General features: G+C 37.1%; 1 protein-coding gene across 1 annotated transcript; it reads right to left on the bottom strand.

The window, feature by feature from the left end:
* Positions 1–1,162: 1,162 nt before the first annotated feature.
* Positions 1,163–23,245, bottom strand: LOC103486131 (uncharacterized). The gene is made up of 10 exons (XM_008443987.3): positions 22,709–23,245; positions 21,644–21,764; positions 21,387–21,472; positions 20,580–20,979; positions 20,058–20,158; positions 19,465–19,531; positions 8,504–8,731; positions 7,679–8,137; positions 2,266–2,338; positions 1,163–1,451 (listed from the first exon to the last, which is right to left on the bottom strand). Exons 1-10 carry the CDS (start codon positions 23,122–23,124, stop codon positions 1,207–1,209), a joined length of 2,196 nt encoding a protein of 731 aa, XP_008442209.1. The 5' UTR covers positions 23,125–23,245; the 3' UTR covers positions 1,163–1,206.
* Positions 23,246–25,632: the final 2,387 nt, after the last annotated feature.

Below are 25,632 nucleotides of genomic sequence, written 5' to 3'. Positions count from 1 at the left end.
TTCGATACCACTTGTTATTAGAGAGAGGGGAGAGATTCATATTTTATTTTTCTCTTTATTCTTTTATTGTGAACTTACCTTTTCGTTATTCTTTTATTATTGTTGTCATTATTTTAAATAATGTTATTGTAAACGTAGTTATAACTCTTTTAACCTGTGTTTAATAGATATTAAATTAGAGAGGTCCAATAATTTTTAGATTAAACTTTTGGTATCAATCAATATCATTGGCCATAAGATAACAAGTAACATTAGAAAAATCAAATGGGAAATAAGTATCATTAGCAATTAGTACAAGAATAATATACCAAATAACAACAAATCATAATCAATCAGATAATAATCGAATAGTAATTAGTATCGTTAGAAATCAATATTAAATAATAACTAAACAATAATCACACTACATTTAGTATCATCAGCAACCAAATAAAAATTATTATCAATTAACAATTAAGCACCACTTAGATAGAAAGCTAATATCCTTCACGATCTATATAAGATAAGAAATAGTAATTAGTATCCAATATAATTACAATCAATATCTTTAACAATCAAATAATAATCAATATCAAAAAACAATCGATATTAGTAATAATTATCATAATCAAATAGTCAGACAACAATTAGCATCATTGACAATCAAAATTAGATAGTAATTAGTATCAATTGATAACTCATATTTGATAATAATCAAACAACAATAAAATAACAATCAATATCTTTGGCAATTAATATCAGATAATAATCGGACAACAATTAGATAACAATCAACATCATTGATAACTAGTATTATATAATAATTAAAGAATAACTTGATAACTATTGGTATCATTACCAATCATATTACAATCAATATCAGGGAACAATCAAAGATCAATTAAAATCATTAGTAATTAGATAACAATTAGAGAATAATTAGGTATGAAAATGACATCATATACTTATATGACAACCCAACCTTAATAAGTGGACAATAAGACACGATTCACATTTTTAAATATAAGAGACATTTTGGTCATCCGAGCATTTCAATTGGGTTGGACTAAAATTTTTTATCATCTTTCTAAAATCATAAAACATTGTATACGAGCCTAATTTTAACAAATCAATTTGATATTTTTGCAATTACCCCTTGTAAAAACAGGCCAATCACAACACATACGCTTAAATATATATACACATTTATAACTTTTTATATGTACACTACTCAACCCAATTAATATCCAAATATTTTAGTCCTGTAAGCCATTTTTCTGTGTCCTGAGAAATATAGGGTTTAGATGGAGCTTTACTTTCACCATCAACATCATTCGCAACTACATAATCACTCTTCCTATCTTTGGCAAAGCTTGGTTGTCTGTTAGGATGTCTCACTTTTAGCGACAAAAGACGAGAAACTTCATGTAGGCCACCCCATTTTTCGAGTGCCCGTGCGATGTCGTACCTCCCTGCAATGACAAGACATTGTCAAAGTCTTCTTACTTACATATGATATAAAAGAAAGAAATGTTTCATGAAGTAATGGCAGAAATTGAGTCCACTAATCTTATTATATCACTCTGTATGTATATGATATTATAGTCTATACGTGTAATTAGGTATAATTGTCCTTTATCGAAGTGTACATTTGTTAGGATACTTTCTAACAGTACACAAAGAACACTAAAAGATGGATAGAATTATACTGTAACATCAAAGAGAAACTACGATATAACTCAACGCATTCTGTTTATATCCCATATTCCCAAATTCCCAATTAGGAATTACCACAAAATTCTCCACACCTTCCTCCCAACCCAGTCACTCTATTTATACCAACAGCCTTAACCATCTTTGCTTAATTACTAATATATCCCTCCTAATTCCCATAATAATACTCTACTACTAATCAATAATCATATTAGTCGTATAACGTTCTTAGTTTAGAGTTTCATTGTACACCTATTTAAATCTGAATAACTCTTAACCTAAATAACAGCAAGTATTTTTCCAATACAAGTACATGGAATGAAATCCAAGAATTTTATGAGTGCCCAACTAGGTGTTTAAAATCTACCTACCATAATATCTTAAATTCGAGGGATGATTCAATGATGAAAGAAAGAGATTAAGCATGCCAAAACGAAGGTAGCTCAATTAGCATAGTGCTTTTACTACTGATTGAAGTTAGAGGTTCGATTCCTCCACTTCAGATTTTAAAAAATAATAAAATGAAAAATAAAAAAAAAAAGAAAGGAGATTTTATATTCAGTGGCTTTGTACCTGCTCGTTCAAAGGACTTCCTACTGGGCATGTATGATGGATCCATTCCCCAGCTCTTCTGGAACCGATTTATCTGTTTATTTGGCAACATAATTCATGATGTCTTTTCAACAAATAACGCATGAAGCAAACATCTTCATCATTCTAAAGGCAGATGAGTAGCTAGAATAAGAAGTTTAGTATGACAAATGATTAAAATATTTAAAAAAATTGCTTAGGTTTACTTGGCAAAAAGTGATTCTCATTTGTTAAAACCACCTGTAAGCATCCTTAAAAGGTTTCTATTTTTGGAAAGATGTGTTTTACTTAAACAATCTACTGTTCGTATATATTGGTATTAACTTTGCGATTACAAGAGAATGATGATAAACTCTATCTGAGAGTGAGAAATACAGAAAACAAAAACACAAAGAAAGAAACTATCATTAAACTCAATCTGAGAGTGAGAAATACAGAAAACAAAAAACACAAAGAAAGAAACTACCCGCTGCCTTACCTCTCTCTCAAGGAAGTTCTTCAGAAAACTCTCCACCAAAAAATAATCCCCCCTTCTCCTCCCCGTAACTTTCTTATTTCAATCATTTTCTCTAATTAATTGTGGTCCCACCACTGTGGTCCCTCTCCATATTGCTCACTCCCCCACTCGCACGTGCGCTATTATTCTTCTCTCTCCTACTATATTTAAATACAATCGCGTCTAACATTACATTCCTCCTCCAAAATCACCTTGTCCTCAAGGTGAAAATCTGGAAATTGTTGCTTGAAATCATTGCAGTCTTCCCATGTTGCTTCATGAGGTGGTAGACCCTTCCAACTAAAAAGTACTTCCCACTCTCTTGTCGATGGGTTCTTCCGATAGCCAAATACTTCTTCCGGTATGGTCAACCACTCTTGATTCTCATTCATATATGGTATAAGCTGATTCACCTTGGCATGATCACCCAATGCCTTCTTGAGTTGTGATACGTGGAACACAAGGTCTACTGAAGAAGTAGTTGGTAACTCCAATTTATAAGCAATATGTCCTATTCTTTCCAGAATTTTACAAGTCGCAAAGTATTTTGGAGACAATTTCTCATTTCTTCTCTTCCTCAACGAAGTTTGACGATATGGCCTGATTTTCAAAAACACCAGATCTCTTACTTGGAATTCCACCTCCCTTCTCTTCATGTTTGCATATTTCTTCATCTTTCTTGAGTTGTTCTAAGGTGTTCCTTCAAAGCTCCCAATGCCACGTCTCTTTCCTTCGATTGCTGGTCCATTGTGGAGTTAGGTGTTTCTATGTTACCATAGTATATCAAAGGGGGAGGCAATCACCCATAAACGGCTTGAAAATGAGTTATTCCAATTGAGCTCTGATATGTGGTGTTGTACCAGTACAAAAACACCTCAAGTCTTCAACTCCTTGATTTACCACCTCAATTTGTGCGCCTAACTACAGGTGATAAGCTGAACTTCGGTACAATTTGGTTCCTACTAATCGAAACATTTCACTTCAGAAATGGCTAATAAACACTCTATCACGATTAGAAACAATAGATCTCGAATAGCCATGTAAACATACTATTTCTTTCTCAAAGACTTCAACAACTGATTTTGCTATACAGGGGTGTTTCAAAGCTATAAAATGCTACTCATTCTGTCAACCACTACCATAATCACTTTCCATCCTACAACTTTTGGAAGGCCTTCAATGAAGTCCATGGAAATATCATTCCAAAAAGCATCAGGCATCTCCAAAGGCATCAGCAACCCCACTAGGGATAAGGCTAAAGTTTTATTTCTTTGGCATATCGAGCATTCTACACAATACTTCTTCACGTCCTTTTTCATTCCTTCCCAGTAGACTTCTCCAGTCAATCTCTTGTATGTTCTAAGATATCCTGAATGCCTCCGAATATTGAATATTGAGTCATGATAAGTGTGCAAGATTGTGGATAGCAAGGATGATGTCTTCGATAGCACAAGTCTCCCCTTATATTTCAATACACCCTGTTGCAAAGAAAAGTTGGGAACTTCTTGCTTCTGGGCTTCTATTTTGGCTATGATCTCTTTCAACCGAGGGTCCTCCACTTCTTCTTTAATAATAACCAAATCTAATAAGGTGGGGCCGAAATGTGATTTAAATGCACTGCTGGAGGTACTCTTGACCGGGCATCAGCATCTTTGTTCTCAAGGTCAAGCTTGTAAACCACTTCAAGTGTGTAGCCTAATAACTTGACTATCCATTTCTGATATTATGGTTGTATCACGCGTTGTTCTAATAAAAATTTCAGTGATATTTGGTCTGTCCGAACAAGGAATTTCCTCCCCAATAAGTAGAGTCTTCACCTTTGTATTGCAAGGACAACTACCATTAGTTCCCTCTCATACATGGGTTTGGCTCGGTCTCGCATTGACAGTGTGGCTAAAGTAAGCTATAGGTCTTTTAGCTTGAATTAGGCCCACACCAACCCCATAACCAGAGGCATCTGTTTCAATTTCAAATGGAAGGTTGAAGTCAGGCATTGCCAAGATTGGGAGAGTCATCATAGCCATTTTCAACTTTTCAAAAGCTAGCTAAGCTTCTTCTGTCCACTCGTAGGCCCCTAATTTCAGCAATTGGTTTAATGGAGTGGCTACATATTCATAGTTTTGTACAAATCTTCTATAGGATCCATTCAAGCCTAAGAATCCTATAACCTCTCAGACGTTGGTTGTTATTGGCCACTCCTTGATGGCTTTAATCTTCTCCAGATCCACTTCTATTTCTTTCCTTGAAATGATGTGTTTGAGGTATCCCACTCGTGTTCTTGCGAAATTACATTTCCTGAGGTTGGCATACAACTCATTTTCACGTAATATTTCCAACACCAATTCCAGATATTGTAAGTGAGCTCTAGGTCCTTGCTGTAAACTAGGATGTCATCAAAGAAGACCAGCATAAAATGTCTCAAATATGGTTTGAATATTGTATTCATCAAGGCTTGAATAGTTAACCCAAAGGGCATAACTAAGAATTCGTAATGGATTCATTCTGATTTGGTGATAACCTGCCTTGAGATCAATCTTGGAAAACATATGAGCTCCATTCAACTTATCGAATAGTTCCTCTATAACAAGGATAGGAAATTTGTCTGGAATGGTGACGTTATTCAATGCTTTGTAGTCCACGCAAAACCTTCAGTTTCCATCCTTCTTCTTGACTAATAACACTGGGCTTGAGTAAGGATTGTTGCTTGGTGGAATTACACCAGAAGTTAACATCTCATCAACAAATTTTTCCATTTCTTCTTTCTGTTGATGTGCATATCTATAAGGCCTCACATTCACAGGATTTGTTCCCTTCTTCAAGTGAATATGGTATCCAACATCTGTTTTAGGTGGTAGTTCTTCTGGCCAGTTGAAAACATCTTCATACTTAGCTAACAGGGCTGGAATAGATTTGCAGATTGTAGGTATTACCTCCTCATCATACAATTCTTCCATGGTCAAACTCCCCTCCATTGATGTACATTCAATCAAGAAGCCTTGATCATCTGTGTACCAAGATTTCGTCATACTTATCAAACTTATTCTGGTTTTAGTCAGACTCGGATCTCCCCTTATCACTATCATATGGCCCTCAGGTTGAAAAGTCATGCTTAAATTTCTCCAATCCCCCCTTGGTCACTCCTAAGGAATGTAATCATTGCATTCCCAAAATCACATCTACCCTTCCAAGTTCCAATGGCAAAAAGCTATCCATTATTCTCCAATCTCCCACCAATAACTCTATCTTTCCACAAATTCCCTACCCATTAATGGTCGTGTCGAGCCCAAGATTATGCCATAATTTGATGTTTCTTTTATAGGCAGATTCAATGATGTTACCAGCTTATCAGATATAAAATTGTGAGTTGCCCCACAATCAATTAGCACTATCACTTCCCATCTTTGATCTTCCGTTTGACCTTCATTGTACCTTGATTAGTCAAGCCCACCACTGAGTTTTTACAATAGGTATAGTGATTAGGGCCTTCTTAATCCTACCTCTCTTCGTGTGATTTCTCTGTTTTCAACTCTATGAGCCAACTTCATCAATTGAGCCAATCCAGTGGGCTCCCAGCACTCCACTTCTGCTTTGATCCATGGGCTTTAGCCCATTCATGAACATCTCCTCTAACACTTCTTTATGTAAGTAAGGTAAGGGCGCAACCAGCTTGTCGAACAAGTTGCGATACTCTTCTTCGGTTGTCTCTGGTTTAATAGCCAAGAATCTTCCATATATGGTTCCTTCCCTTATTTATCGAAATCGGATGAGTAATCTTTGTTTTAGGTCTGCCCAATTTTGAAATGGTTCACGCTCGTCGTTTGATCTGTACCAGTCCAATGTCGCTCCGTGAAAGCTGATTATAGCTAATGTTATCTTCTAAAAGTCAGTCAACTTGTGGATTTGGAGTACCAGTCGGCTCCGAACAACCAAGAATCTGGATCATTACCGTTAAAAAATTAGCATCTCCACCTTCTTGAACTTGCTCCGATCATTCAAATGTTCCTCTCCTTAAGTTTTGCTCATCTTCACTTCCGACTTGGTTTCTTTCGTCGTCGCATCACTTCCTTACTTTCAATCGGACGTCCCTTACTTGACGATCCTTCCATCCCCTTGGTCATCGTCAATTTCTCCTTCCCATTCCTTGGATGTACTTCAGCAATAGTTGTTGCTGTTGTTGTTTTTCCACTTGGATGCCCAGCCTCTCAATGCTCTTAGCCATTGATGATAGGTTCTCTTCAATCATCGGAAGTTTATGCACTTCCTCTCATATTCCAAAGATGTCTTGATCGAATGCTTCAAGCTTTTCCTCGATCCTTTTCTGTGCCATTGCGATGCGTTTCCTAGGTAATGAAGTTCTAATACCAATATGATAGAATACCAAGAGATGTGTTCGTACATAATGATATTAACTTTGCGGTTACAAGAGCATATTAATAAACTCAATCTGAGATTGAGAAATACAAAAAACAAAGAACACAAAGAAAAAAACTACCCTATGCCTTTCCTCTCTTAAGGAAGTTCTACAGAAAACTCTTCATGCAAAAATGATCCCCCCTTCTCCTCCCCATAACTTCCCTATTTCAATCGTTTTCTCTAACTAACTATGATCCCACCACTGTGGTCCCTCTCCATATTGCTCACTCCCCCACTCGAACGTGCACTATTCTTCTTCTTCTCTCTCCTACTATATTTAAATACAATCAAGGGTCTAACACAAACTCGCTCTAAAACTTCGTAGTAAAGTTATCTACAATGTATACAAAGTTTCAGATTTTAATTTAAACGTGAATCAGAAAGCCCAAGTTTCCATGCTAAACATAAAACTTTAAACCAACATGAAGAATGAGAAAGTAAAAGGCAAAAGGTTTTCAACAAGTTACAAGCGAAGCTAAAACATACCTCTTCCTGCAAATTGTCAAATTTATCCCAGTAACCCTTTGGCTTCCGGTGTTTATAAGCCAGAGAAAGATTCATAAGTGATGCAATCCTTCTAAACCCACCCATACGTGTGATTGCCTTTTCAATATCTACCCTTCCGTGCATGCGAAGTTGCTTTCTCATTGGCATAAATCCTTCCTGCCCGTGTTCTGAAATAAACTTGAGCACCTCTGCTTTAAGAACTTCAATATCTCTTTGTAATCCTGGAACTTTGGGCCTTGGTCTGAATGAAGCTCTCCCATTGATGGCCGAAACTCCCTCAGCTGTTGTCGTATAACCATTGGATTGATTGCATTGACGTGGTACACTTTTCTCCTCTAAATTACCTTGATAAAGTACTTCAAAAGAGTTTTTCAAACCCCTTTTCTCAATGGAGTCTCGAATTGCACATAAGTTTGAAGGAAGATCTTCATATACAACCTGACGACATGTGTGATTGATTGTTAAAGAACTACAAGGGATGGCTATTTCACATTCGCAGTTATAACTTGTAAAAAAAATTGCAATGAAGTAACTAGTGAAACATATTTTGTTTCCACAAAAAGAAAGTGGAGAACTGAAATTTATATAATATTTCCAGAAAATCTACTATTGTTTTCAAAGTATTATACATTTAAGATGGGAGTATGAATGTAAACTACTGACTAACAGTATCTACATGATAGAAGCAAAATTAAATTAGCCAAGAAACATAAAAAACAGGAGAGAAAAGAGAAATAATTTCTTTTTCAAAAAAGATAATAATAAAAAGAGAGAGAGAGAGAGAGAGAGAATGTAAAATGGAACCTCTTCCATTAGAGCCTCCGAAAGAAAGGTGTCTTTGTGCATTCTCGACTCCACCGAGTATTTTAACAGGGTATGATGACTTCCTAACTGCTCAAAATGCCATTTTCCGCTAAGAGAGTCGAAGTCTCCTTCAACCTGTTCAAAGCTAATCTCTTGTTCAAGCTGTTCACACAAGTCCAAAACTACACGGGCATGCAGAACCATATACAGTAGACCCTTGCATCCTTCCTGCACATAGGAAAGAATTTTTGAGAATTAACATGATAGTGCTTAGTGCTATAATATGTATCTATATCATAATTATTTATAGTCGTCCTTTATTATAATTTTACATTCTCTAGATTAGGGTTTCTTAGTTGTGTATATATATATATATATATATATATACGTATCTTCAACCTGATTAAATAATAAGATCGTTATATTCTCCAAAAGTACATAGTACATGCTACCAAAGCCATTTAGGGTTTCAAACATCCATTTATTTGTTTATTCATTTCATGGCTTCCTTCAAATAAGGTTAGGGTTAGGGTTTAAGTTTGGGTCATCAAGCTTGAGTGGCCATTTGTCTACACCGCCAACTTAGAAGGAGCGTTGTCATTGTCCACCTCAGTCTGGGTCCGTCATCTGCAGAAAACAGTTGTGCGTGAGGTTCACGCACCGTCAAAAGGAAATTGTTCCGTCTCCATGCGCCAGCACGTGGGAGCTCCATTTTGTTTTCCGTCGGTTGGGTTTGACTCGATTTGCGTTTTCCGACTGGTTTGTGCATTCTGTATCATTGAAATCTACTATGGGTGTGAAGTAATTCGAAAATACCCTTTTGTGCTTAGGGTTTGTTGTTTCTGTTTCAATTTAGAGTTGTTCTGCTCTTTGGTTCATCCTTGATTTCGTTTTTTATTTGCTCTTTCCACTTGTGTGATCTATAAGTTGTTGGTTAGCTTGTAATGGATGAAGTGAAGCATATAGTTGTATCTAATGTAATTTCCCTAGCATCCAACGTAACTGAGATCTAGCTACTATGATTGGCATTACACAATTCAATTTTACTTAGTACAGATATCGATGATCATGTGACTGAGGAGCCATCAGAAGATGATAAGAAAAAGCTTCACTTCGTGATGACGCTCGACTTTATCTTCAAATTAAGAATTCTATTGAAAGTGACATTGTTGTTTTGGTAGATCATTGTGATTCTGTGAAAGAGCTCCTAGAGTTTTTAGACTTTCTATACTTTGGAAAAGAACAAGTTCATTGAACGTTTGATGTCTATATGCAATTTTTTCGAGTTGAATAGAAGGCTGAATATATTACAAGCTACATTATGAGGCTTAAGAAGACGGTTGCCGAACTTGCTTTACTATTACCTTTTAGCTCTGATGTCAAAGTTGAACAAGCTCAATGAGAAAAGATGGCCGCTAAGATATTTTTGAACGAACTGTTACCTAATATTGGAATTGCTAAAACATAGATCCTTTCTGATTCTGAATTTTTTTCGTTAAATGAGGTCCTTCAATCGTGTTCTTCGTATTGAGAATTCCCAATCTGGTTCACCTATTTCTCAACCTATCGGTGCTTTAATCAGTAAGAATAGTAATAACTCTCAGAGTACTTCATGGATGACTAACAATATCCAAAAGCCTAGTTATGATATTCTAAAATCCGATTCTCAAGATATTCGAAAAACCGATTCCAAAATTTTGTCCCTTGTCATCTTTGAATTGTGATTCATGTTAGTTTGCTAAATTTCATCATCTTAGTTCTAGTCCTATAGTCCATAAACGACCTTTTAAGTAAGTTCACTATGATATTTCGGGTCCTTGTCCAGTTGTATCTCAAACAGGTTTTCGCTATTCTGTTATTTTTGTTGACGATTACTCTCGTGTGACTTGACCATATTCAATGAAAAATCGTTGACGATTGTCTCATTTTTGTGATTTTCAAGCTGAAATTCGAACTCAATTTAATGTCTATCTCGAAACCTGCAGATTGATAATGCTAGTGAATATTTCTCTCATGTACTTGGCTCTTACCTACGTGCTCATGGCATCATTCATCAATCCTCTTGTGCAGGCACTCCATCCCAAAATGAAGTTGCTAAAAGAAAAAACAAGCTCCTACTTGAAACTGCTCGGGACTTATCCTTTCAAATGCATGTTCTAAAGCGCTTTTGGGCTGATGTTGTTTCCATTGCTTGCTTCCTAATTAATTGAATGCTTTCCTCTTTCCTCAATGGCGAGATTCCTCATCATGTCCTATTTCCTACCAAATCTTTATTTCCTATAGCCACTAAGATCTTTGGTTATGTCTGAGACGTTCGTCCTTGTCGTACTAAGTTAGATCTGAAGTCTTTGAAATTCATATTCTTTAGCTATTGGCATTTTCAAAACGGATATCGTTGTTATTATCCTACTCTAAACACGTATCTCGTATCTACTGATGTTACACTTTATGAAACTTTACCTTTTAGTCAACCACTGTCAAGTCCAAGTTGGGGGAGAATGACGATCTTTTTATCTATGAGATTACCTCTTCCACATCATCCTCTCCTCCACCTTTCTCTGTGTCTCTTCCTTCTGGCCCACCTATTGTTTTAGTCTACTCCAGGCGTCCTCCACAACGACCTTCATACCCATGTTTTCCACCGCTGACTTCTTTGCCATCTGATCCAGGATCAAGTGATGATCTTCCATTGCCCTTCGAAAAGGTAAATGTACTTGTACTTACCCTATTTCTTCGTTTGTTTCGTATACCTAGTTGTCTTCTGTAAGATCTCCCATATTACATACATATAAGAGGAGGGACAGAAAGGTAATTCAACTGGACAAAAATGATGAGGAAGGAAAAAAGTGAATGATCGTGCGTGTGGGGCCCAGGGTGAGAGAATGTGGGAAAAAGCCTATATACAGCACCTTTTGGGATTGGGTAGGTAGGTTTTATTTTGGGATAAGGAAACTTTGGTGAGGGCGGCTGCAGCAGCCGAGGGTTACCCTAGAGTAGGCTACAAGTTGGTATGTTTATTTGTTATTTCTTTGTTTATGAATGTTCTTTCATTGTTAAAGCTTATGACTGTATTTTGGCAATATAAATAAATAAACAAGCAGAGGCTTCTCTGTTTTTCTTGCCATTTAAGTTTGGGTCCTTAGAATTATTTGTGGGTAACCTAACAAATTGGTATCAGAGCCTTTAGAAACTGGGGGTGTTCACGAGGCAAATGGCTCAGTGACAGATGGAAGAAAAAGTAGAGGGAACTGAAAAGGAACTCTTGAGCTTGAAGGAGATGCTGCTAGAAATGAAGAAGGCTGTAGAACGATTGGCAGATGAAATGAAGGAAAATCATAGTTACAAAAAGAAGGAAGAATCGGGTACTACATCCGACGGTTCAGTGATGAAATTAAAAGGGAAGATGGATGAGACCGAGCCGGTGACTGAGACCAATGGAACAGTAACTGACCGGAGCAAATACAAAAAACTAGAGACGCCGATGTTCCTGGGAGAAAACCCTGTGTCATGGGTGTACAGGGCTGAGGATTTTTTTGAGATAAATAATCTGCCTGAAAGTGAGAAGGTCAAGGTTGCTGTGGTCAGTTTTGGCCAAGACGAAGTCGATTGGTACCGCTGGAGTCACAACAGGAAGAAAGTGGAGTCCTGGGAAGATCTGAAGAGTAGGATGTTTGAGTTTTTTAGAGACTCGGGACAAAAGAGTTTAGGGGCAAGATTGATTAGAATTCAACAAGACGGTTCCTATAATGAGTATGTAAAAAAATTCGTAACCTATTCAGCCCCACTACCCTACATGGCAGAAAGTGTGTTGGTTGATGCGTTTGTGACCAGACTAGAACCTTCCTTACAAGCAGAGGTCATCAGTAGGCATCCTCAAACTTTGGAAGAATGTATGAGGGAAGCACAGTTGGTGAATGACCGAAACTTAGCTCTAAAATTGACGAAGATGGAATTGGGAATGGCAGAGTGGGATGAAGGGGGATCATCTAAAATCAAGAAGATAGGAGATGCTGAAAAGCCACCACCACGAAAAACCGATTTTCAAATGAAACAAATCACCATACCTATTAAAGGTAACTTCAAGAAGGGGGAACCACCGGTGAAGAGGCTGTCTGATGCAGAATTTAGAGCAAGACTAGACCGTGGATTGTGTTTCAGATGCAATGACAAGTATTCTCCTGGACACCGTTGCAAAACCAAGGAGAAAAGAGAACTGATGTTCTTCATCATGAATGAAGAAGAAAATGAGGAAGAAAACAGCCATGAGGAAGTGACAGAGGGAACCGTAGAGCTGAAGAATTTGGAACTCACCGAAGATATTGCAATTGAACTCAAGGCTATGACTCGTTTGTCCTCAAAAGGAACTATGAAACTCAAAAGATGGATAATGCAGAAGGAGATCGTGGTATTGATTGATAGCGGGGCAACCCATAATTTTATCCATCAAACCTTAGCAGTGGACTTACAACTGGGGCTGGAACAACAAACCCAGTTCGGATACACTATTGGAAATGGAACACGCTGTAAAGAAAAAGGGATATGCCGAAAAGTGGAAATAAACTTGAAGAGATCACCACCATAGCAGATTTCCTGGCCGTAGAACTAGGCTCAGTCGATGCAGTCTTAGGAATGCAATGGCTGGACACCACAGGTACCATGAAGATCCATTGGCCTTCCTTAACGATGAGCTTCTGGAATGAAGGTAGACAGATTATATTGAAGGGAGATCCTTCCCTCATCAAGGCAGAATGTTCGTTAAGGACATTAGAAAAGACATAGCAAGAGGATGATCAGGGATTTCTATTGGAATGGTCGAACATGAAAGTAGAAGCCGAGGAAGTGTACAAGACCGATAAGGAAGGGAAAGGAGACGAAGCTGACATCCCTATTTCGATTCTTATTACAACAGTACGCTGATATCTTCACAACCCCAAAAGGCCTCCCTCCAAAAAGAGATATCGATCACCGGATCTTGACAATGCCCAACCAAAGACCGATCAATGTACGACCATATAAATATGGACATGTTCAGAAAGAAGAGATAGAGAATTTAGTGATTGAAATGCTACAAGATGGAATCATCCGACCAAGTCGTAGCCCGTATTCAAGCCCTGTTCTATTGGTTAAAAAGAAAGATGGAGGGTGGCGATTTTGTGTGGACTACCGAAAGTTGAATCAAGCTACAGTTTCAGACAAGTTTCTCATTCCAGTAATCGAAGAATTACTAGATGAACTGTATGGAGCTGCTGTATTCTCTAAATTGGACCTCAAATCAGGATACCACCAAATTAGAATGAAGGAGGAAGATATAGAAAAGACAACATTCCGCACCCATGAAGGCCACTATGAATTTCTGGTGATGCCTTTCGGTCTCACAAACGCTCCAGCAACATTCCAATCATTGATGAATAAGGTTTTTAAACCCTTCCTTAGACGTTGTGTTTTGGTATTCTTTGACGATATCTTAGTGTACAGCAGTGACATAACTGAACACGAGAAACACCTAGGAATGGTTTTCGCCATGCTAAGGGATAATCGGCTCTATGCAAATCACAAGAAATGTGTCTTTGCTCATTCTAGAATCCAATATTTGGGACACCAAATATCCAAGGCAGGGGTGAAGCGGATGATGATAAAATTAGAAGTATGGTAAATTGGCCAAGACCTTCAGATGTGACAGAACTAAGAGAGTTTTTGGGACTGACTGGTTATTACCGACGTTTTGTTAAGGGATACAGTAATATTGCGACGCGCCTCACTAAGCTACTACAAAAAATGCCTTTAAATGGAATGAAGAAGCCGAAACTGCTTTCGTGAAGCTGAAGGTGGCCATGACAACTATACCGGTCTTAGCACTACCAGACTGGAATCTGCCCTTTACCATAGAAACAGACGCATCAGGCAGCGGCTTGGGGGCAGTTTTATCGCAAAGAGGACATCCCATAGCCTTTTATAGTCAGAAGCTGTCGCAGAGGGCTCAGGCGAAGTCGATATATGAAAGAGAATTGATGGCTGTGGTGTTATCGGTACAAAGGTGGCGGCATTATCTGTTGGGGAGGAAATTTTCTATCCTATCTGACCAGAAGGCCTTGAAGTTTTTGTTAGAACAAAGAGAAGTGCAGCCTCAATTCCAGAAATGGCTAACCAAACTCCTCGGGTATGATTTCGAAATACTCTATCAACCGGGGTTGTTAAACAAAGCGGCAGATGCTCTCTCAAGAGTTGAACCAAGGATAGAGCTTCATGAAATGACAACTTCTGGAATTGTCTGACATCAGTATTGTGAGTGAAGAAGTAGACAAAGATGAAGAGCTCCAGCTAATTGTGGCAAAGTTGAAGAAGGAACAGGAAGTGGGAGGAAAATTCGAATGGAAGAATGATAGATTACTCTACAAAGGAAGACTTGTACTACCATGGACTTCTTCCCTCATTCCTAGATTGCTACATAGTTTCCATGATTCAGTGTTAGGAGGCCATTCTGGGTTCCTACGAACGTATAAGAGGATGAGTGGAGAACTTTATTGGCAGGGGATGAAGAATGACATAAAGAAGTACGTGGATCAGTGTGAGGTTTGTCAGCGAAACAAATATGAAGCTACTAAATCGGCTGGTGTTCTCCAACCTCTACCAATTCCAAACAAAATCTTGGAAGATTGGACGATGGACTTTATAGAACTACCTAAGGCAGGGGGCGTGAATGTAATCATGGTGGTGGTAGATCGCCTAACTAAATACGCCTACTTAATCACTCTTAAACACCCCTTCTCGGCGAAACAAGTAGCTCTAACCTTCATTGACAAGGTGGTTAGACGACATGGTACCCCAAACTCCATCATATCGGATAGAGACAAGATCTTCCTCAGTAATTTTTGGAAGGAATTATTCGCTACAATGGGAACCCTACTGAAAAGAAGTACTGCTTTCCACCCACAGACGGATGGACAAACTGAAAGAGTGAATCAATGCTTAGAATCTTACTTGAGATGCTTTTGTAATGAGCAGTCGCACAAGTGGGATCAGTTCATACCGTGGGCTGAATTATGGTACAACACTACTTTCCATGCATCTACAAAAACTACTCCCTTTGAGGCAGTCTATGGTCGTACCCCTCCCCCTTTGCTATCCTACGAGGATAAGAAAACCACTAACAATGAAGTGGAATGGATGTTGAAGGCCGTGGCTTAGCTCTTAATGCCTTAAAGGAGAACTTATACTTAGCTCAATTGCTGATCTAAAAAGAAGGGAACTCAAGTTGAAGGTGGGAGAGGAGGTGTATCTTAAACTTAGACCTTATAGACAACGCTCCTTGGCGCGGAAGAAATCAGAAAAATTGGCTCCAAGATTTTATGGGCCTTACAAAATCATTGAAGAAATTGGAGCAGTGGCTTATCGGCTGGACCTTCCCCCAGAGGCAGCAATACACAATGTCTTTCATATATCACAACTCAAACCAAAGTTAGGAGCACAACAAGTAGTCCAGCACCAGCACCCCATGTTGACAGAAAATTTTGAACTACAACTCTGGCCAGAAAATGTCCTAGGGATCCGTTGGAATAAGGTGTTAGGTGCGAACGAATGGTTAATCAAATGGCAAGGCCTACCTGAGAGTGAAGCTACGTGGGAATCGGTTTATCAAATGAACCAGCAATTTCCTTCTTTCCACCTTGAGGACAAGGTGAATGTGGAACCAAGGGGTATTGTAAGACCTCCCATATTACATACATATAAGAGGAGGGACAGAAAGGTAATTCAGCTGGACAAAAATGATGAGGAAGGAAAAAAGTGAATGATCGTGCGTGTGGGGCCCAAGGTGAGAGAATGTGGGAAAAAGCCTATATATAGCACCTTTTGGGATTGGGTAGGTAGGTTTTATTTTGGGATAAGGAAACTTTGGTGAGGGCGGCTGCAGCAGCTGAGGGTTACCCTAGAGTAGGCTACAAGTTGGTATGTTTATTTGTTATTTCTTTGTTTATGAATATTCTTTCATTGTTAAAGCTTATGATTGTATTTTGGCAATATAAATAAATAAACAAGCAGAGGCTTCTCTGTTTTTCTTGCAATTTAAGTTTGGATCCTTAGAATTATTTGTGGGTAACCTAACATCTTCACCCACATATTCCTTTGTTACATCTTTTAATTCCACCTATATCCTCAACTCTATTCATGAAGCTTTATCTCATCCTAAGTGGCATAGTGCAATGACTGAGGAGATAACTGTTCTCTATGATAATGGTACTTGAGATCTACTTTCGAGTCCAACCGAAAAGAAGGCTATTGGGTGCAAATGGGTGTTTGCTATAAAGGTAAATTCCGTTGGAACAGTGGCTCGGTTGAAAGTTCGTCTCATTGCCAAAGGTTATGCCAAATGTATGGAATGGATTATTTTGATACATTTTCTCATGTTGCCAAGTTAATTTCCATTCGACTATTTCTTTCCATGGCTGCTACTCACAATTGGCCTTTACATCAACTCGACATTAAGAATGTTCTTCTTCATAGTGATCTTCCAGAGGATGTTTATATGGAGCAACCACCTGGGTTTGTTGCTCAGGGGGAGAGTGGTAAGGTGTGTTGCCTTCCACAATCTTTGTGTGAACTGAAACAAAGCCCTCATGGATGGTTTGGTAAGTTAAATCAAGCACTAGAATATTTTAGCATGAAGAAAAGTACATATGATAATTTCGTATTCTATCGACGATCTGACAATGGTATTACTTTGTTTGTTGTATATGTTGACGATGTCGTTATCACTGGAAATGATGTGTTAGGTATATCTCCTCTCAAGACTTTCCTCCAAGGTTTATTTCATACCACAAATTTGGAGCGATTGAAGTATTTCTTGGGTATTGAAGTAATGACAAGTAAGAAAGGTATTTACCCATCCCAATGGAAATATGCGTTTGATTTGTTGTTTGAGATAGGTAAACTAGGAATCAAACCATGTAGTACTTCAATGATACCAAATTTTCGACTTGCTAAGGAATGAGAATTCTTTAAAGATCCTGAGAGATATAGAAGATTAGTTGAAAAGTTGAACTATTTAACAGTAAAATAACGTGGCATTGCCTATTCTATGAGTATAGTAGTCAGTTTACGTCTTCCCCGAGTCTGGGTCATTGGGCTACAATAGAACAAATCCTATGTTATCTAGAAGTTGCCATTGGACGTGGGATCTTATATAAAGATCATGGTCATACAAGGGTTAAATGTTTTGAAATGCTTATTAGGTTGGATCTTGAGAAGATGGGAGATCGACCTCTGGATATTGTGTTTTTGTTGGAGGAAACTTGGTTTCGTGGAAAAGTAAGAAACAAAATGTAGTTTCAAATTCAAGTGTAGAGTTAGAGTATAAAGCTATGACACAATCTGTATGTGAAATAGTGTGGATACACTAACTTTTATCTAAGATCGGATTCAGTGTTATTGTGTCAGCTGAACTATGATGTGAAAATCAAGTTGCTCTTCAGTCTTCACATTGCATCCAACCTAGTATTTCATGAACGAAGTAAACATATTGAAGTGGATTGTCATTATATTCGCAAGAAAATACAAGGGCTGATTTCCATGGGATATGTGAAGGCTGGAGAACAATTGGGAGATATCCTTACCAAAGTAGTAAATGGAGCAAGAATAAGCTATCTGTTCAACAAGCTAGGCATGATTGGCACATTCTCTTCGGCTTGAGGTGGAGTGTTATAATATGTGTTTATATCATAATTATGTATTATTCTTTATTGTAATTTTACATTCCCTGGATTAGGGTTTCTTAGTTGTATATATATATATATATATATGTATGTATGTATGTATCTTTAGCCTGATTAAAAAATAAGATCATTATATTCTTCAAATATACAGAGTCAAAGTAAGTAAATCTTAGACTTTATGTTTTAAGAGCACATCCTACTGACTGTGCTAGAATTAGTGCACTTGTCGTGTGTTAGAAGCCCAGAAGTAGTTTTGTAATTTATGTTAACCTAATTATTCTTTCCTTCTTCATTTAGGCTCCTGTTGCCCATTAATTTTCCCCTCTTGTATCGTTTGTTGCATAAGAAAATAATAAGAAAGCTCTTTACTGTGGTTTTTCTCCCTGTACTAGGTTTCCACGTAAATTTGTGTTAGTTCTTTGTCGTTACTTTCAATAGACAGTTATCAAGTACAATTTGACGAAATAATTGACTTAGTCTCACTATTTATCTGATTCCTAACCAACTAATTGCTTTAGCTAACTAAATTAAACTGTTAGTTGCTACTGGTTACCCTTAATAAGCTAAATGTTGTAAAATGCCTACATGCATAGCAAATGTAAAATGCAGAAGGGTAGCAATCACAACAAGTAACATTACATCAGGTATTAAAAGTAGCACTAGTAGAGTGTCAAGAGAGTCTGAAGTTTGGTTCATCTGGTATATTAATTAAGAAAATACTTAAAACCCAAGGTTGCGCCTATATTTGTCCATTCCATCAGCTGTACAATTACAATTTGCAACATGGCAAACAGTAAATACTATCATTTCTTTCTTTTATTCTCTAAAAAAGTTGAATTACAACATTTCTATTGTGTAATAAGTGAGGGCTGCATGGGGTAGGTCCAGTCAAGACTGCACCTAATCATTGCCCCATTGTTAATATTAACTCATCCTTGTATTATCATAAATTAGACAATAGGACTGCAAGCGATGCATATGAGAACCTATGGCTCTAGACTTTCTTATTTTTCTTCTCATTGTGTATAGCAGCTCTATTAGTTTCCCGTTGGACATTCCTTTCCTCAGTTATTTTTCTTTTAAAAACTTTTTCATTCAAATTCCATAGACAAAAGGCGGTAAGAACCAAACCAACACGTGACTTACTAGACAAATCCAACATGAACATTGTCAAGTCCAACATGACTCACTAAGATAGATAAAAGAACTGCTAAAAGCAGGTTCATCAAAATTGCAATAACATTCCAGTTTCACCTGAAGAATGCGAACTTTGTTGCTTTCTCTTGACAATATCTTGCTGATTGCTAAATTTGGAACTACTCTGCAATCAATTAATTTCATTAATAAAAAGATTTTCAAATAAATTAAGAAAAAAAAAACTTAGAAGTACTCTGCAAGCAATAATGCCCAAGAAAATGATAAGACAGACAACTTCTACAAAAAGAATACTAAAGCTCGAAATAGCACAACTATGTACAGATGAATGAAGGAAAATGCTATTCCAAATGAGCACACCCAAAATCCAGGTCAATGAACAGATGCCTAGTTTGAGGAGGAAGAAACATTATATCTTCATCAGACTCTTGTTCTTGATTCTAGCTGTTATGTTCAATTAATGCTAAGTTAATCATGTTTTTGCAATTTTATTTGAGAAGTCTGCTAAAAATAGTTTAAATGATTTGACAAAGTCCGGACAAGAGCATTAGAAACTCTTGAAAAGATTAAAATTAATGCACCAACGTTTAGAAAACACCACCCTTCAATTGCTAGGCAATGAAAATAAGATTTAAAAAAAAAACAGAAAAGATAAAAGTAGAAATTGAAGAAAAGAGGCAAAGATAACTTACTCGGGAAGACTTTCATAAGCAGTCAGTACATTCCAGACTTCACGAACTGGAGCTTTCACTGTTATGCTAGCTACCACACAACGATGGACGCCTCCATTTTCCTTCAGTGAGATTCATAATATAAGGAACTTTGGCCACTAAAGAGCCATAAATACAAAATTGGATTACGTTCATTGAAAAACCGCCACAATTATTTATTTCTACTATGCTAGTGGCTCTGATGATGAATCTAAAAGGTGTCATCATTAGATATTAGATACAATTACGTGTTAGAGTAGAATCACATTATAAAGAAATAGGGGATTCAGAATAAAATTTTTCTACGGAGAGGATCATAAAATGAAAGAAGATTCAAGGCATGCAAAAAACAATCCCACATAAAGGAGTCCTAAACTATCTACAAGAAAGGACTCCTATCCAAAACGACAAGACCCAGTTAATTAATTACAAAAAGTCCAATTCATATAACGAGACATTAAACCTCACATACTATCCCTATAAGTCAGGGGTTGATTCACCTACCAACAAACCATCAAATCTGCGAAGATGAACTTCATCGACCATGCAACGCTTGTCAAGTCGGCATACTTTTCCAAAAACTCCCCAGTTGGTATTCAGTTCATTAGATAATGGGGGCACGGGTCCTAAATTGGAATTAGAATTACCCCCTCTAGAATTTTCCTGTACTATTTCATCCTTCGCACATGTAGCACCATTGAGTGTATTAGAGAGAACCACGGCCTTGGAGTCTTTAATGTTTCCTACTCTTTGACCCCCTTCAGATTTCTCTTCGGCTCTACATGCCAAGGCACGTAGATTCACAGGTAGGTCTGATCTAATTATTCTTTCCAGAAGAATGGCAGGAAAGTTGAATCTCGGTATCACATTAACTTCATACGACAGCATTGTTGGAGATGACGACCTAAAGGAAATAGCAGTGATAGCCGTGCATATTAGCAACTAAAAAGCACAATATCCAGACATGATAACTTCAGAAGAATTCAACAACATGAAAAAATAGTTTAGCTATAAATTTTCCTTATTTCGTAAGAATCGGTCCTTTTATTAAAAATAAAATAAGACAACCTAAGAGCCGAGGAAGAGGGAACGCCCACCCAATAAACTACAAAAGTAGCAACTTTCAATCACTAATAAGCACTAAAATGAAATCAACCAATGAGACCAAATTTAAATCAAATGCAGACTATAAGACTAAATAACAATTTAACCCTTCTATGCTAATGTCTGTGAATGACATAAAAATTACTGTATTTTTGTATTCTTATATTTTTAAAGTTAGTGTCAAAGAACAAATAGACAAAATTTTACCTTGTACCAGCTTTTATGGACCATTTGCCTTCAAATTTTTTGAAGTCCCCATCGACCATGGAGAAAAGGAGTTCACGACTACCATCCTAAGACCAACAATTCACTAAAATTAAAAGGTAGCATGGTCTCAATAGTAACAGAGGTAGTGCAAAGAAATGTATAATACTGTGATGCTAATTAGATAGCAATATGCATCATCGAAAATAAAATGATAAAACAGGTCTTATAAACAGAGTATGGCCTCGGGGTTTTCTCACCGAATTTAGATGCTCTTGAAGATCCAAGACAACTCTAGCTTCAATATGCCAATACAATGCTCGTTGCAGACCTCTTTGTTCCAACCATATCCGACCAGGATGTGGACAAGGAATTCTCCCACTGGACAGAATCACAGAACATAATGACCAGTCCACTTATACAACAGAGATAAATAAAACATGGTAAAATATCTCAACAGCTAGAATAAGATCTTTAGGAAATATGTGCGATGTTCAAAGTCAAACTATCACGAAAAAATGGTTTGGAAGGAAAATATACTCGGCAGTTTTCTGCAGTAAAGCAGTACATAATTCAAGGTGAGTTACAGTAACACCTACATTATTTCTTTCTTGTTTAATCAATAACTGTCATCATGACACAAATATTTGATTCATTGTGTAACAGTAAAAAGGTTTCTTGGTATTTTAATAATCTTGTAATATAACAACCAATGGGCTCAACTTGCCTCTTTACTCGATATAATGATCCACATGACAAAGACAACAACTTTAATAGTTATTATTTCACAAGACCCTGATATGCCGACCAAAGTGATATATGTTTGTTGGAGCAATATAACAAACCAAGATATGTACCTCAAGTGCAGGCACGACCATTTCAATCAAGCACCACCACACTAATAAAACTTTGTAACTTGCACCTCCATGTAATAACAAGAGCTTGATTCAGACAGAACTACCGACATGACTAATGCAGAAGTCTAAATAGTTAATGTTAGTTTGTTAAAGAAAGTTTTAGGCAATCAACCCAGGTTCTTAGCACTTTTTATCATGGTAACTGTCATCTCAACCAAAGAAATATGACATTTATGTAATAACAACGGATCACAGACATATAATAACAACAGACACAAATACCAAACACTAATGTCCTAAAGTAACCACCTGACGAAAACTTGAAACAACAACAGATTACAGACATGTAATGCCTGAAGAAAAAAGTATTACGAATATATAGCACTTTCCTCATACATTTCACGGAACAACATGAAAACAAGAACACGTAACGAACGAGCATTTCAAAAAAGAAATCAGCCACAGTACCTGGACACAAGATTAGGTATGAAATCAGCGAGCCGCTCATAATCCGTAAGAACATTCCAAACCGATTCAATCCCAGAATGAACAAAAATATCAGCACGAATCCGACGCTCCCTCCACGACACAACCTCCACTTCACAACGAACATCTCGCTCCCTCTCTGCCTCACCTTCTTCACCATCTCTTCTACCTCCATAAACCCCACTTTGCCTTTTCAAATTAGAGCCCTTTGCAAAGTACTGGGAGGAATTCCACTCAAATCCATCAGCTGCAGAAAGGGAGACGCATTTGGTGCGCAATGGAAGAGAGGAAGAGGAAGTTTGACAATACTCCGTTTGTGTAGCATAGACACCAGATGTTAGCGGCAAAGGCGGCCCCAAAGTGAAGCTTAAAGCTCTGCAAACAATCATGGTGTTCATGAAGACATCAAAAAGAGAAACTGAAAATTGGTTAATGGGAGAGTGGAGAGTGGAGTGAGAATGGTGATGACAATGAAACAGAGTGAGAGGAGAGAGATTGCGACCATCGTTATAATGTTTTTGTTTGGTAGTAGAAGAATATGAGTGGCTGTAGTGTAAGCTTTCAAAACTCAATAAGGGTATTTTTGTCATTTCATAATGTTTGTGGCTGGTATTGCTCCCTACGCCTTGAGATTATGTTTTATGTAATGATATTTTTATTATGGGCAAATTACGCAATTCACCTTCACAAGTTTTGATTTTTCCTCAACGAAAGTGATTGTGATAATAAATTTTGTTTCATGAGAAAGGGAGGAAATTATATCTAGCCCACGTAAGTCACTCATTCTCATTTATTTATTTTTTTTATCTTTTTCTCTTTCTTTTTTAATAACAACTAGAGGCGAGGAGATTAAACATCAACCTTGATACAAAGGTCATACAAATACCATTGAGTCAAGCACAATTTCACAGGTTTGAAATTCTTAAATCCTACAACTTCTAAAAACGTTTATTTAGTTCATAACCTTTTAAAAAGAGTTTTATTTTGGTCATTGCAGAGTTTGGGTGTCAAGAAAACTTGTAGGAAATTAATTCCAGATTCGAACACTCCACAAGCAAAGTGATCAAACTTATCTGAATGTTCTTGGCATGCAACTCTGAATTAAGTACTGTAAAAGAAGGTGATGAGACTTTGTCATCTACTAGAGAAATTCTATTGTAAAAACTACCCTAAACATCAAATTATCAAAAAACTCATGTGTTATATTTGGTTACTGTAAGACCCGTAGTTAAGAACGTAGATAAGACTCGTAGTTAAGAAAAGTAGATAAGATCCGTATTTAAGATAAGAAGTAAAATTTTGACCAAGTGTCCGAATCAGGCGTTTTGGGTGGTCTACACAACAAGCGGTTGGTTAGTTCGCGAGAAAGGTTACACGAGAAGAGGTTGGTTAGTCCACGAGAAATGTTACACAAGAAGAGGTTGGTTAGTCCGCAAGAAAGGTTATGAGAGAAGACTTTTGATGGCTTAAGTGACAACTATAGAGGTTCGTTAACAAGGCTAGACGTTTTGGGCAAGCTACATGACAAACTTATGGCAATCGATTAAAAGTTAACCCAAGTGTCTTAAGTTAATCATATGTGTTTTTGCGGCTAAATATGAGGTGGATTAAAAACAGAAGGTGGCGACTTATCAAGAGCTTAAGGGTGACTAAGCTTATTTAAAGATTAGTATAAATAAGGGTCTTCAGCCAAATTATTAGTCATAGTTACTCTAAGAATTTGAAGAGAAAAGTTTAAGTGTTTAAGTGCTGCCAAAGTGTCTATGCAAGAAGACTACGCGAGAAGAAGGAGAAGAGAAGCCTTTGAAGTTTAAGTAGTGTAAGTGCTTTCTCTAAAGTATTTAAATGAATTTCCAACGTTCTTTATAAAATATTTACTGATTTGAAATAATGATTTCAACATGCATGTTTTCAAAGAGATTTCAATGAAAAGTTTATGTTATGTTGAAAGCATGCTTTATGTGATTTCAATGATTATGAAATGGTGCTTAAATCATTAGTCTACTTCCTATAAATGAGCTGACTGTTATTTGCACATAATAAATAAAGGTAGCCACGTAGAAAAGGACTACATGTGGAGTGAAGCTGGCCAATGTAGAAAATGACTACATTGTGTTTAGTGACCTGAGCAACAAGAACGAATCAGGATATTCTTGAATGCTGAGGATGAAAAGGTCATCTTAGTAGTCTAAATCCAGGATAATGAGTCCTTGCGTAGAGAATGATTTGGGATTCTTGGCGAAAGAAATGACTTGACTAATGTGTGATATGTGAAATGTGTATTGTTGTGATATGTGAAAGGTATGTTTGATATACGAAATGATATGTTTGCATAAGAGATGTATTTATGCAAAGTGATATGTTTGGAGAAATGATGTTTACAAAAAGGTATTTCGCGAAAAGGGTTTCATAAAATCTCATTGAGTCTTTTAGACTTACGTTTTAATTTCCATCTTGCAAGAAATAGGCGTTAAGGGCAGGTAAGGAAGGATGGGGGGCTTGTTAGGCGAGAAGGCTGCCAAGATGCTTTAGCATTAAGATTTAAGACTTGTAGTTATTTTTAGGTTATAAAGAGTTATAAAACGCTTTGTTCAAGTTAATAAAAGTATATGTTTGTTTTATTCCTCTTATTAAGTTGTTTTATCGCATAAATTATGACTGTAGTTAAGCAAGGAAGGAGTTGACGATTAAGCAAAGCTTAAGGACCTCAAGACTGAGTGTCTTTGGCATCTAACTGCGTCAAGGATGCTCAAGTCACGTCGCATCTCGCAAGACAAGTTAGTAGGTCTACGAGGCAGAGTGTGACAGTTGCCCTATTTTAAACTCATCCTACAACAATAAAAAGGACATAAAAAGTCCATTCTACCCCTAACTCATAGGAACTAAAACTCAAATAAACATATATG

This window comes from Cucumis melo, chromosome 8 (genome assembly GCF_025177605.1).
Source record: "Cucumis melo cultivar AY chromosome 8, USDA_Cmelo_AY_1.0, whole genome shotgun sequence".
Lineage (NCBI taxonomy): Eukaryota > Viridiplantae > Streptophyta > Magnoliopsida > Cucurbitales > Cucurbitaceae > Cucumis > Cucumis melo.
This window is presented reverse-complemented; position numbering and strand designations above follow the sequence as displayed.

Bases quoted from the DNA above. Each gene is read 5' to 3' on its own strand.
- LOC103486131 (XM_008443987.3), bottom strand. From the start codon at position 23,124: ATGAACACCATGATTGTTTGCAGAGCTTTAAGCTTCACTTTGGGGCCG. The intron at 21,765-22,708 runs GTACTGTGGCTG...GATTCTGTCCAG, and splicing joins ATACCTAATCTTGTGTCCAG to TGGGAGAATTCCTTGTCCAC. The intron at 2,339-7,678 runs GTATGTTTTAGC...CCAAATAAACAG, and splicing joins TTGACAATTTGCAGGAAGAG to ATAAATCGGTTCCAGAAGAG.